Source organism: Chiloscyllium plagiosum, unplaced genomic scaffold, assembly GCF_037043375.1.
Source record: "Chiloscyllium plagiosum isolate Xiang-an unplaced genomic scaffold, Cpla_swu_hap1 HiC_scaffold_25, whole genome shotgun sequence".
Lineage (NCBI taxonomy): Eukaryota > Metazoa > Chordata > Chondrichthyes > Orectolobiformes > Hemiscylliidae > Chiloscyllium > Chiloscyllium plagiosum.
In genome coordinates, this window is record NW_028270163.1 from 53017750 (window position 1) to 53030298 (window position 12549).

The 12549-nt window shown below is 51.1% G+C and overlaps 2 protein-coding genes across 3 annotated transcripts in view; both read right to left on the minus strand.

Annotated features, from left to right (window-relative positions):
* The window catches only part of LOC122562279 (voltage-dependent calcium channel gamma-1 subunit-like), a 30292-nt gene extending 28071 nt beyond the window's left edge, over positions 1 to 2221 (minus strand). Inside the window, exon 1 of the mRNA XM_043715071.2 lies at positions 1873 to 2221. Within this exon, the coding sequence (XP_043571006.1) occupies positions 1873 to 2113 (241 nt within the window). The 5' untranslated portion in view covers positions 2114 to 2221. The remainder of the gene's footprint in view (positions 1 to 1872) is intronic.
* A 2995-nt stretch (positions 2222 to 5216) lies between these two features.
* The window catches only part of LOC122562354 (voltage-dependent calcium channel gamma-4 subunit-like), a 30871-nt gene continuing 23538 nt past the window's right edge, over positions 5217 to 12549 (minus strand). For both annotated transcript variants that reach the window (XM_088000736.1, XM_088000737.1), the window contains exons 3-4: positions 10700 to 10840; positions 5217 to 7440 (exon numbers count right to left, since the gene is read on the minus strand). In XM_088000736.1, coding sequence (XP_087856862.1) covers positions 6896 to 7440; positions 10700 to 10840 — 686 coding nt within the window. In that variant the 3' untranslated portion in view covers positions 5217 to 6895. The remainder of the gene's footprint in view (positions 7441 to 10699; positions 10841 to 12549) is intronic.

The following is a 12549-nucleotide window of genomic DNA, read 5'->3' on the forward strand; positions in this document are numbered from 1 at the left end:
AGAGCTCAGCTGTCTCAGCCTCCAGCACTTGTTCAGGGCGTGGGTGCAGTGAACTGCAGACTAGCCCGGGGATTTTTTTTATATATAAGGAAGATTTTGTTTTAAATCTGTGAGTGATCATCACCCTGCAGCCGGAGGGAACTGCCTGGCAATTTTCGTGTTCAATAGAATCGTGTTGATTGACATTCCCACGGCTGTGAAAGATTTACTGTTTAAAAAGCGCGGGGAATGTTCCCAGCCAAACTCCAGTTGTGACTAATACACAACTCCCAGTCTGCTCCCTGAACGAGAGCGTTACCAAAGGACAGCGGCTCTCCCCGGGACCTGCCACTCTTGCACGTTCTGGGTGGGTGGGTGGGGGGGAATAAAAACTTGCATTTATTTATTGTACCGTTCAGTGGGCGGAGAGGAGCTGGCCTGGACATGAACGTGGTGGACAAAGTTAAAAATCACACAACACCAGGTTATAGTCCAACAGGTTTATTTGGAAGCACTAGCTTTCAGAGCACTGCTCCTTCTTCTGAAGGGGCTGGTGGGATAGGATCACAAAAATAATAGGGTACGGTCAGAGTGTCCATACGCTGTGTCAGAATGAACCTGGTGGGTCAGGTCTCTCTGGGGCCCGCTGGGTTGTTGACCGGTGAGGATTGAGTGTGTAGCAAGATAAAGGCAACATGGGAGGGGTGGGGGAGTGGGGTTATACACAGACAGACCCAGACACAAGGTGAAGGAATAGACCCCCCCCCCCTTTCAGCCGTGGGAATGGGGGTGGGGTATATACAGACAGACCCAGACACAAGGTGAAGGAATAGACCCCCCCCCCCCCTTTCAGCCGTGGGAATGGGGGTGGGGTATATACAGACAGACCCAGACACAAGGTGAAGGAATAGCACCCCCCCCCCCCTTCCAACCTGCTCTGCCATTCATTCAGATGAAGAGGCCGGATCGGCTGGGATTATTTTCTAGTAGCAGGCTGAGGGGTGACCTTCTAGAGGTTTCTAAAATCATGATGGGGCATAGGTAAGCCAAGATCTTTTACCCCCGCCCCCCCAGTCCAAGACTAGTGGTGAGAGGGGCAACTTTTTCACACAGAGGGTGGTGCAATGCCAGAGGAAGTGGGGGAGGCTGGTACAATTACAACATTTCAAAGGCATCTGAACAGGTACATGGATGGGAAGGGTTCAGTGGGATATGAACCAAACACAGACAAATGGGACTAGTCCAGTTTGGGAAACCTGGTCGGCATGGACGAGATGGGCCGAAGGGTCTGTTTCTGTCTGACTCTTGAGACTGATCATCATCCATTGGATCCCTTTGGTCCCAAGTGCCATATCCAATTCCATCTTAAAATCATACAATGTTTTGGCCTCCGCTGTTTTCTGAGACAGGGAATTCCACAGTACCATCTCTCTGTGGGTGAAGTCCTCACTCCTCAATGGTTTACTCTGTGCCCTTAAACTGCAAGTCCTGGTTCTAAACATCCCTGTCCTGAGGAACATTCTTAGTCACAATGAATCCCCTCCCTAAGGTCTACCCACAGCAGGTGGACTGCAGCGATTCAAGAGGGCAGTAACAGCACCTTCTCAAGGCGCAACTAGGGAAGAGACTGGCCAACAGTCAGTGACACACAGCCCACAAGCGAGTGTAAAAGACTGCGTTTGCCCAGTTATTACCATTCACACAACCAGGGGGGGGGGGTGTATTCCCCCTGACCCGAGAAAAAAATCCCTGAATTTCTGCTCGGCTGGTGAACTGACTGCGGGAACTTTGAAGGGAAGTTGCGAATGAGTTTCTTTGAGACAGAGAGAGGTGCAGCTCGGGGAGTTGCTGCCTGAGGCCGGGAGGGTGTCTGGGGATAGGTCTCCCTCTTACCTCCTGGGAGGTCGCTGTCTCCACATCCATTCCCGTCCGGGTCCACGCTCCGGACAAACACCCTCTTAGTGCAGAGTCTCCACAGGCCGAAGTGAGCCTCCTCACAGGTGCTGTTGGTTCTCTCCAGCTGGGGGCTGAGACCTGCCCAGTGGTCAGTGCTGACCGCTACCACTGCCAGGATGACACCCACTGCTATCACACAGAAGGTGAGCTTTATCTTGCCCGCTTTACCCTCCTCCATGGTGCTGCTAAAGAGCAGCAAGACGAGTGTGCTCTGAAATCCTGTACTGAGTTCCCTCCCCTCCCCTCTGGGCTGGTTTCAGGGTGGGGGGGGGGGGGGGGAGGTGCCCAGTTGCACTCTATCGTCTGGCCTTGGCTATAGAGCCCAATAGTTGCTGCTCTCTACTATATATGAGAGCGTCCAGGCGGAGAGGGACAGCTCCGCAGGGAAATATCTTTCTATTAACAGCTGGACTGTGTGTATTTATACCACAGCCTCATACTTAAGGAACTGTGCCTTCTGAACGCGGCTGGGAGTCAGGTGGCGCTGATCTCCAGGGAGGGGGTGGGGTGAGGGGTGTGTAGGGGAGGGAGGGTGGGAGAGAGAGAGAGGGGTGGGGGGGGGGGTCTCTGCCCTGGGCGAGAATGTGGGACCCTCCTCACTCACTCCCTTTGCAGAGGTTTCCCGAGCAGCTGATTCAGAGACACCTGGGGGGGGGGGGGGCTAGCTCAGAGGTAGGGACAATACCACTGCACCACCACCCCCCCCCATGCCCCCACCTTATTCTACACCATGTTTCCCTATACCCAGTGCTGAGCTGTGTCCACTGTACCCCCCCAACCCAGCCAGGGGGCACAGAGGGGGTAAGATTGCCAGTGGGTGCCTGGGAGGGGGCAGGGAATATGGGGAGCAGGGGGCCTGTGGGGTCAGGGGGTAATGGGGAGGAGATAGCAGTATGGGGAGGGCAGTGGGGGCAGGGGTAATGTAGGGCAAGGGATAATGGGGGCATGAGGTATGGGGAGAGGGTAATGGGAAGTGGGGGTAATGTAGGGCAGGGTGTAATGGGGAGGGGCAGGTGCTTTCATTGACTTGGGGGCAGTGGGCCCGAGAGGAAATGATCTGGGAACAAGGGTAAGCCTGAGCTGGGGAGGAGCTTGGACTTGATCCCCGGTCTCTTCAGGGAGTGAGACTGGGGGGTGGGTCTTCCAGTGTCTGTACCCCCAGCCCTATCCCCCATCCCACCACCCCCACCTCCATCCCTCAGCCCCATCCCCATCCTGCAAAGCCCTGGAGACTCTGGGGGGACTGGATACACTCCTGTTGGCCTGCCCTTGGCCCCCAGACTGCCCAATGCTGACAGAATCCAGTGTCACAGAGAGATAGTAACTCTGGATCGGACCCATCCCTCAAACCCCACTCAGGGGAACGCTGTCTGTGATTGCCTTTGCCCCCAGCTGCCTGTTCTCCGTGCTGGACCATCACAGCATCATCCCGCTGCATCAGAGAGCCACACAGTCTCAGGATCAGCAACACTCCTCAAGCAACGCTGGAAACACCAGGAAATATCCGAGAGAGCAGCTCGGGATTCCTTCATCAACAAAATCAGAAATTGCTGGAAAAATTCAGTGGTGTCTGGCAGCATCTGTGGAGAGAAAGCAGAGTTAATGGTTCGGGTTGAGTGACCCTTCCTCAGTCCAGCTCTGATGCTGCCTGACCCGCTGGGGTTTTCCAGTTATCTCTGATTTGCAGCATCCGCTGTTCTCTGGGTTTTTTTTATAATCCTGTCTGTTGTTATTATCCAGCTCAGTGATGCTCGGAAGCCCGCTCTCAGCCAGAGGGGCAGTTCTTGTGAGTCGGTATCTTGTCTTGTGTTCGGGCAGAGCCAATCGATTCCTCAGCATCTCCCATCCAGCATGAGGGCCCGGGGTTCAGCGCTCCCTGAGCTGAATCCGTCTGGGCAGCCTGGAAATATCAGGCAAGCTCCCAGGGCCTGATTGAGCAGAGCCCAACTTTACAAGCATCAGGTCAGGCATCTGTGTCTCTCCACCAACTTAGCTCAGTGACTTTGCTGTGCTTGGAGACTCAGCAGTTAATAATCTGGGCCAGTAGGTCAGGTTTGGGGAGGGGGGGTGTGCAGGTGGGTGGAGTTGCTGATATTGTAGCCATCAGGCAATAGACTGGTACCAGTTAGAACTACCTAAGCATCTGTCCCAGGACCCAGGGTTACCGGCTTTTCTCTCCTGTTGTGGACATTAACACTGACTATTCCTCTCTGGAATATGTGACAATTTAACAAATCTCTTTAGGGAAGGGAATCTGCTGACTCCAAATCCACAGCGAAGTGACTGACATTTGAAAAAAAGCTCTATTCAGTTTCCACCACCAGGAAGAATGGCAACACCCGAGTGGCCAGTGACAAACACTGCCCTTCACATCAAAGGGCAGTGCTGTGTGATCAAAACAGTGAAGGGGAGGGCAGGGATTAAATCAAAATAGAGTTGGAGGGGGAAATAATACACTCTACTCCCTGCGGCACCCACCTCTCCCTGAACAACTCCAGGGTGTTGGTGAACACCGCGTGCTCCTTTTCCAGAGACACCCGGGCTCTAACATAACCGCGGAAGAGGGGCAGGCAGTCGGCCCTAACAACCCCCTCCACGGCCCGCTGCCTGGAAAGTGCCAGACTCTTACCTGTCCTCTCAGTTCAAGGGCAATTATGCCAGTGATACCTATATCAAATTCAATTAAATTCCCTACAGTGTTGGAAACAGGCCCTTGGGCCCAACAAGTCCACATTGGCCCTCCGAAGAGTAACCCACCCAGACCCATTTCCCTCTGACTAATTCAATTTAGAATGACTAATCCATCCTAACCTGCACATCTTTGGACTGTGGGAGGAAACCCACACAGACACGGGGAGAATGTGCAAACTCCACACAGACAGTCACCTGAGGCTGGAATCGAACCTGGGACCCTGGCGCTGTGAGGTAGCAGTGCTAACCACTGAGCCATCATGCCGCCCAAATGAAAGAATAAACATTTTTAAAGTTAGCTGGAATATTTCAATTGATTTGTCACTATAACATATCTTCTTCTGTGTATTTTAATTGTGTTCCTTTTTAATGTGGAGGCCCTGGAGTTGGACTGGGCTTGACAAAGTCAGACATCACACAACACCATGTTACAGTTGATTAAATTAAACTGATTTCAAATAAACCTTCTGACTTTTTTTTCAGGGACATGAGATCCCTGAGCCCAGTCAAATGTTGACTCAATGAGAGCGGGAGCGCCCCACGGGATTTTAAAAACTGAACAGAAAGAGACAGTTTCCTTCTCCACAAGCTCCCATTCACCCAAAGATTGCTTTATTATCACAAATACTTGACAGTAACTCAATTCACGTACAAATCCGAATGCGCTGCTTTCGAGCGTCTCTCTCCAGCTGCTATTTCCATAGTAACTTGAATTCTACATCAGTTTTAGTAAGGCTTCCCACGCACTAAACACAGTATCTAACAGGTCACAGTTCTACAGGGACATGTCTGACAGTCTAATGGGGGAGAGAAACCACAAGAAACACAAACCAATGGGAGACACTGAGGGGCTTTGCTCCCCTTACCCCAGCCCTGGATGTGTGAGAGTGTGGATGTGGGTGTGGCTCTGTGTGGTGTGTGTGGGCATGTGGATGTGTAGGTGTGTTAGTGTGTGTGTGTGCGCAAGAGAAGTGCCAGACTCTGGGAATAATCTTCAGGTATCAGTTCCCATTCCCACCCACCCCATTCACACCAACCCCTTTCACACACTGACAGAAAGGTAGGAGCAGGGGATGGGGGGATATCTCTCTGGTTACCCACACGACCCAACACCCACCCCCCCTCCCCTCACCAGCTAAGGGTGATTGGAGAACACTTCCCCAGGGATAGGGTGGGGATAAGAGGAGGAACAAAAGCTCAAAAAGGCAATGCAACACGAAAGCCCAGGTGCTGTTGCGGATGGACACTGAGGGGGAACCCGGAATGTGAGTGGGGCCCGGGACTGCACATTCAGGGAGATGCCACATGTATGAGACATTAAAACAGTGGGTGGTGGAGCTGGGGCATTGCTGGGCACATCAGGCATTCCATGGGGGTGTGGGGGGGGAGGGGGATGGTGGGGTAGGGGGCAATAATCTCAAAGTCTTTACTTTCCCCATTCCCTCCCCTTCCCCACCCCCACTTTTCACCTCCCTCACACTCCCACCCTGTTCTGGGTGACCCTTCTTCCTTTACCTGGTTGCATTTCCTCTCTTGGTCTATCACTTGCTGATTATCCGCCTAGGTGCCACAGCAATGAAACACAAAACCCCGCTGGTCAAAGGGGGGAGAGGGGAACATGTCCTACAGTTAGGTCTCTCCCTTTGGATCAGGCATGGGAGGGGAGGGGGTGGAGGAGGGGTAAGGAGAGGCGATGGGAGCCGGAGGGTGGCAAAGAGGGGATGGGGAGGGGGAGAGGGAGGCCGTGGGAAGTGGGGGATTGGTGGGGAGGTGGTGTTGGAGCTAGGGAGGAAGGTGAGAGGGAGGCGTTGGGAGCTGGGGGTGGATTGGGATGGGTGGGAGAGGGGTAGGAACTGGAGTGAGAGAGGTGGAGGGACTAGGTGAGGCTATGGGAGCTGTGGCAGAGGTGGGGGAGGGGCTGGAAATGGGGAAGGTGGGGGTGTGGGAACTGGACAGTGGGGAAGGGGGAGAGGGTGGGAGCTGGGGGAGTGGGAAGTGGACAGTGGGGGAGGGGGAGAGAGTGGGAGCTGGGGGAGTGGGAATTGGACAGTGGGGAAGGGGGAGAGGGTGGGAGCTGGGGGAGTGGGAAGTGGACAGTGGGGGAGGGGAAGAGGATGGGAGCTGGAGAATGGGGGGAGAGTGGCTGGGAGTTGGAGGAGCGGGAGTAAACGGGAGGGGAGATGGAGGAGGCCGTGGGAGTTGGGGGGAGAGGGCCTGGAGGGGGAGGTGACGGTGTGTGGGGCACGGGGTCAGGGAAGAAGGTGAGAGCTCAGACTGGCGTCGTTCGCCTGTTCATGATGTTGGCGACCAGGTCTTCCTGCAGCTCCTTCTGGAAACAGTTATGGACCTGGAGGAAGCTCTCTTCCTCCTCCGGCTGGTAACTGGCCCTGGTAGGTCCCTTGGTCGCCTCTCTGGACAAGGAGTACATGGAAATCTCGGTGAGGGGCACCACGCTGCTCACTACCTTCATACCGGCGGCTGAGGACAGCTCCCGTGCAGGGGAAGGTTCCTCAGACCTGGAGCTGCAGGCTGATCTCCGGCGCTGGCGATACCTGTAGCTGGACATCCTGGCGTAAGGCGAGGAGGAAGTCTTTAAGTAGTCCCGGTGGGACCTGCTCCGCACCACTTTGTTCTTGTCAATGTAAATACTGACAGATAGCACCCCAGCCATCTCCGCCACAATAAAGGACAGCGCCCCAAAATAGAAAGACCAGCCATAAGAATACAAACTCTTCTTCTCATCATCGTTTTTATCCCAGGGGTCACCCGTGTTGCTGGATATATACACGATTATCCCAATAATGTTACTCAGCCCTGGAACAGAAACAGCATTTGTCAGTCACATTCTGAGGAAGGGTCACTCAAACCAAAACCTTAACTCTGGTTTCTCTCCACAGATGCTGCCAGACCTGCTGAGCTTTTCCAGCAATTTCTGGTTTTGTTTCAGATTTACAGCATCCCCAAGCTCACGGTTTTGTAAACTTTTGGGGATTCTAACACAGATTCCACTGAATCCTGAGGTTCAGTGTGTTGACACAACTATTCCACTCTGTTTTACTCTCTCTCCACAGATGCTGCCAGACCTGCTGAGTTTCTCTAGCGATTTCTGTTTTTAGCTCAGATTTCCAGCATCTTCAGAAACTGGCTTTCAAATAACTGGGAAGGAGTTGCTTGCTTGTTCCTATCCCCCACTTACTGCTTTACAATGGGAAAATAATGGGAAACATCTGCAGAAGGATCACTGGACCCAAATCGTTAACTCTGCTTTCTGTCCACAATTTCTGTTTTGATTTCCAGAGGGAAGGTGGGAGTATTGGGAAATGATCTTACTGCTATAGGGACACATTGCTGTAGTTTTTAATCACACATTTGGTTTCTACCATTGGTGGGACTCTGTTTAAATAAACTCTGTTTAAATAAACTCTGTTCAATAAATTGACTTTATTAAATAGGCTGTTTAATATTTCTTTCAAATACATGATTCCAATATATTAACAGTAATATTCTATTTTCAGTAGTGTAGTGTTCATGTATGAATCATTGGCTGTATCTGTGGTACAGTTTCTTACCAGTTGCTGCTTGCCACTGTATGGGAGATACAATACAAACAAGACTCTTTGGAGATGGACTGTGGTCCGCATTCAAAATTGTGAGCCAGTTTTACTTGCTGGTACATGTGACCACGTGTATCAGAATTACGGTATGTGTGCTTTGATGTATATTTTTAAGTTGCATGAGTAACCTGTGTCTCTTGATGTGGTGGCTGCTGAGATGCAAGACTCTATAAGTGACACTGGAGAGAGTGTGTGGAGACATTATTATGGTTTGTCAGGGTGGGGGGGTGCTTCAGAGTGAGGGGAGGGGAGTATGAAGAATGGATGAGTGTGACTGTGAGGAGTGAGTGAGAATGAGGAGTGGGTGACAGTGAGTGAGTGAGAATGAGGAGTGGGTGACAGTGAGTGAGTGAGAATGAGGAGTGGGTGATAGTGAGTGGGTGACAGTGAGGAGTGGGTGACAGTGAGTGAGTGAGAATGAGGAGTGGGTGACAGTGAGTGAGTATGAGGAGTGGGTGATAGTGAGTGAATGAGAATGAGGAGTGGGTGACAGTGAGGAGTGGGTGACAGTGAGTGAGTGAGAATGAGGAGTGGGTGACAGTGAGTGAGTGAGAATGAGGAGTGGGTGACTGAGTGAGTGAGTATGAGGAGTGGGTGATAGTGAGTGAATGAGAATGAGGAGTGGGTGACAGTGAGGAGTGGGTGACAGTGAGTGAGTGAGAATGAGGAGTGGATGACAGTGAGTGAGTGAGTATGAGGAGTGGGTGACTGAGTGAGTGAGTATGAGGAGTGGGTGATAGTGAGTGAATGAGAATGAGGAGTCGGTGACAGTGAGGAGTGGGTGACAGTGAGTGAGTGAGAATGAGGAGTGGGTGACAGTGAGTGAGTGAGAATGAGGAGTGGGTGACAGTGAGTGAGTGAGTATGAGGAGTGGGTGACAGTGAGGAGTGGGTGACAGTGAGCGAGTGAGAATGAGGAGTGGGTGACAGTGAGTGAGTGAGTATGAGGAGTGGGTGACAGTGAGGAGTGGGTGACAGTGAGCGAGTGAGAATGAGGAGTGGGTGACAGTGAGTGAGTGAGAATGAGGAGTGGGTGACAGTGAGTGAGAATGAGGAGTGGGTGACAGTGAGTGAGTGAGTATGAGGAGTGGGTGACAGTGAGGAGTGGGTGACAGTGAGCGAGTGAGAATGAGGAGTGGGTGACAGTGAGTGAGTGAGAATGAGGAGTGGGTGACAGTGAGTGAGTGAGAATGAGGAGTGGGTGACAGTGAGTGAGTGAGAGTGAGGAGTGGGTGACAGTGAGTGAGTGAGAGTGAGGAGTGGGTGACAGTGAGTGAGTGACAGTGAGGAGTGGGTGACAGTGAGTGAGTGAGAATGAGGAGTGGGTGACAGTGAGCAGTGGGTGACAGTGAGTGAGAGTGAAAAGGACTTTATAAAGTAATGAGAGGTATAGATAGAGTTGTTAGTAGTTGTCTTTTCCATAAGATGGAGTATTTCAAGACTTGGAGGTACATTTTTAAGGTGAGAGGAGAGATTTAAAAAAGACATAAGAAAATGTTTTACACAGAGGGATGGTTCAAGTGTGGAATGAACTTCCTGAGGAAGTGCTGGATGTGGGCACTGTTACAATGTTTAAAAGACATTTGGATAGATACATGAAAGGGAAAGGTTTGGAGAGATATGGGCCAGGAGCAGGTGAGGTGTGGGACTAGTTTAGTTTGGGATTATGTTCAGCATGGACTGGTTGGACCGAAGGGTCTGTTTCCATGCTGTATGATTCCATGACTCTATAAGAGTGAGTGAGTGACAGTGAATGAGAGAGGACCGGGTGACTGTAGGGACTGGGTGACAGTGGGTGACTGTGAGGAGTGGGTGACTGTGAGGCATGGGTTACTGTGAGGAGTGGGTGAGTGAGGATTAGATGAACGTGAGGAGTGAGTGAGTGTGAGGAATGAGCGAGTGTGAGTGAGTGAGAATGAGGAGAGAGTGAGAGCGAGAGCAATGAAGAATGAATGAAGGAGTGGGTGACAGTGAGTGAGTGAGAGTGAGGAGTGGGTGACAGTGAGTGAGTGAGAATGAGGAGTGGGTGACAGTGAGTGAGTATGAGGAGTGGGTGATAGTGAGTGAATGAGAATGAGGAGTGGGTGACAGCGAGGAATGGGTGACAGTGAGTGAGTGAGAATGAGGAGTGGGTGACAGTGAGGAGTGGGTGACAGTGAGTGAGTGAGAATGAGGAGTGGGTGACAGTGAGTGAGTGAGTATGAGGAGTGGGTGACAGTGAGGAGTGGATGACAGTGAGTGAGTGAGTATGAAGAGTGGGTGACAGTGAGGAGTGGGTGACAGTGAGTGAGTGAGAATGAGGAGTGGGTGACAGTGAGTGAGTGAGAATGAGGAGTGGGTGACAGTGAGTGAGTGAGAGTGAGGAGTGGGTGACAGTGAGTGAGTGAGAGTGAGGAGTGGGTGACAGTGAGTGAGTGAGAATGAGGAGTGGGTGAGGAGTCACCCCAACAAAGCACTCACCTGCTGCTACGAAGAGGATGCCTGCACTAAGGATAATGTTGGTTTTGCTGCTGTACAATTTGCCAGCTCCAACACACAGACCAGCCAGGAGCAGCAGGATAGCACTGAGAATCGGAAATAAACTGGAAGCACGGACAATGCCTGAGTGAGAAGCAAACAAGTTGATCACATTTTATATCAGAGTGAATGGGTTCAGAGGACATTGCTTTAATTTTGGGAATTCAAAACAAAATAAATCAGCCATTTACTGAATATGACCATGTGTGTTCAGAACAGAAAGGTGTGTACCTGAAGCAATAGATCAAGACTGTTACAATATCTCATCATCTTATCAATCCTGCTGCGCTCAACAATGTTCATCATGTGGTGAAGTAGTGACCAAGTCACCAAGATTCCAGGTTAGATCATTGGTTTCTGCTTTAACAGGATGAGAGCACGTGTGTGGTGAGAGAGTGTGAGCACGAGAGTGTGAAACTGAGAGTGAGAGTGACAGTGAGTGAGAGAGTGAGAGTGAGAGTAATAGTGAATGTGGGAGTGAGAGTGAGATTATGAGAGTAAGAGTGTGATGATGAATGTGAGTGAGAGTGTGAGTCTGAGATTGACTGGGTGTGAGTGAGTGTGTGTGAGAGTGTGACTGTTACAGTGAGTGAATATGAGATGTGAGTATGTGATAGAGTGTGAGACTATGAGAAGATGTGCGTGAGGTATGTGAGTGTGAGATAGTGTGACATGAGAGCACGGTATGAGTGTGAGGTGCAAGTGAAGGCAATTGCGAATGGGAGGAAGATGAGGTTTGAGTATGAGAGTGAGTGAGTGGGGATGAGATTGATTCTGGGTTGGGGTTATGGTGGTTGTGTACATTTGATTGCAAGTCAGAGTGTGAGTGTGAGCAAGGGTGGGGGTGTTGGTGTGTATATGAGTGAGAGTGAGAATAGGTTGGGATTGTGGGAGTGGGGTTGTGAGTGGGTTGTGGGTGGGTGTGGGAGTGGGGTTATGGATGGGTGTGGGAATGGGAGTAGGGTTCTGGGTGGGTGTGGAAGTGGGTTTATAGGTTGGTGTGGGAATGGGAGTAGGGTTTGTGGATAGGTGTGGGAATGGGAGTAGGGTTTATAGGTGGGTCATAGAGTCATAGAATCATAGAGATGTACAGCATGGAAACAGACCATTCGGTCCAACCCGTCCATGCCGACCAGATATCCCAACCCAATCTAGTCCCACCGGCCAGCACCCAGTCCATATCCCTCCAAACCCTTCCTATTTATATACTTATCCAAATACCTCTTAAATGTTGCAATTGTACCAACCTCCACCACTTCCTCTGGCAGCTCATTCCATACATGTACCACTCACTGCGTGAAAAAGTTGCCCCTTAGGTCTCTTTTATATCTTCCCCCTCTCACCCTAAACCTATGCCCTCTAGTTCTGGACTCCCCCACCCCAGGGAAAAGACTTTGTCTATTTACCCAATCCATGCCCCTCATAATTTTGTAAACCTTTATAAGGTCACCCCTCAGCCTCCGACGCTCCAGGGAAAACAGCTCCAGCCTGTTCAGCCTCTCCCTGTAGCTCAAATCCTCCAACCCTGGCAACATCCTTGTAAATCTTTTCTGAAACCTTTCAAGTTTCACAACATCTTTCCGATAGGAAGGAAACCAGAATTGCATGCAATATTCCAACAGTGGCCTAACCAATGTCCTGTACAGCCACAACATGACCTCCCAACTCCTGTACTCAATACTCTGACCAATAAAGGAAAGCATACCAAGCGCCACCTTCACTATCCTATCTATCTGTGACTCCACATTCAGGGAGCTATGAACCTGCACTCCAAGGTCTCTTTGTTCAGCAAA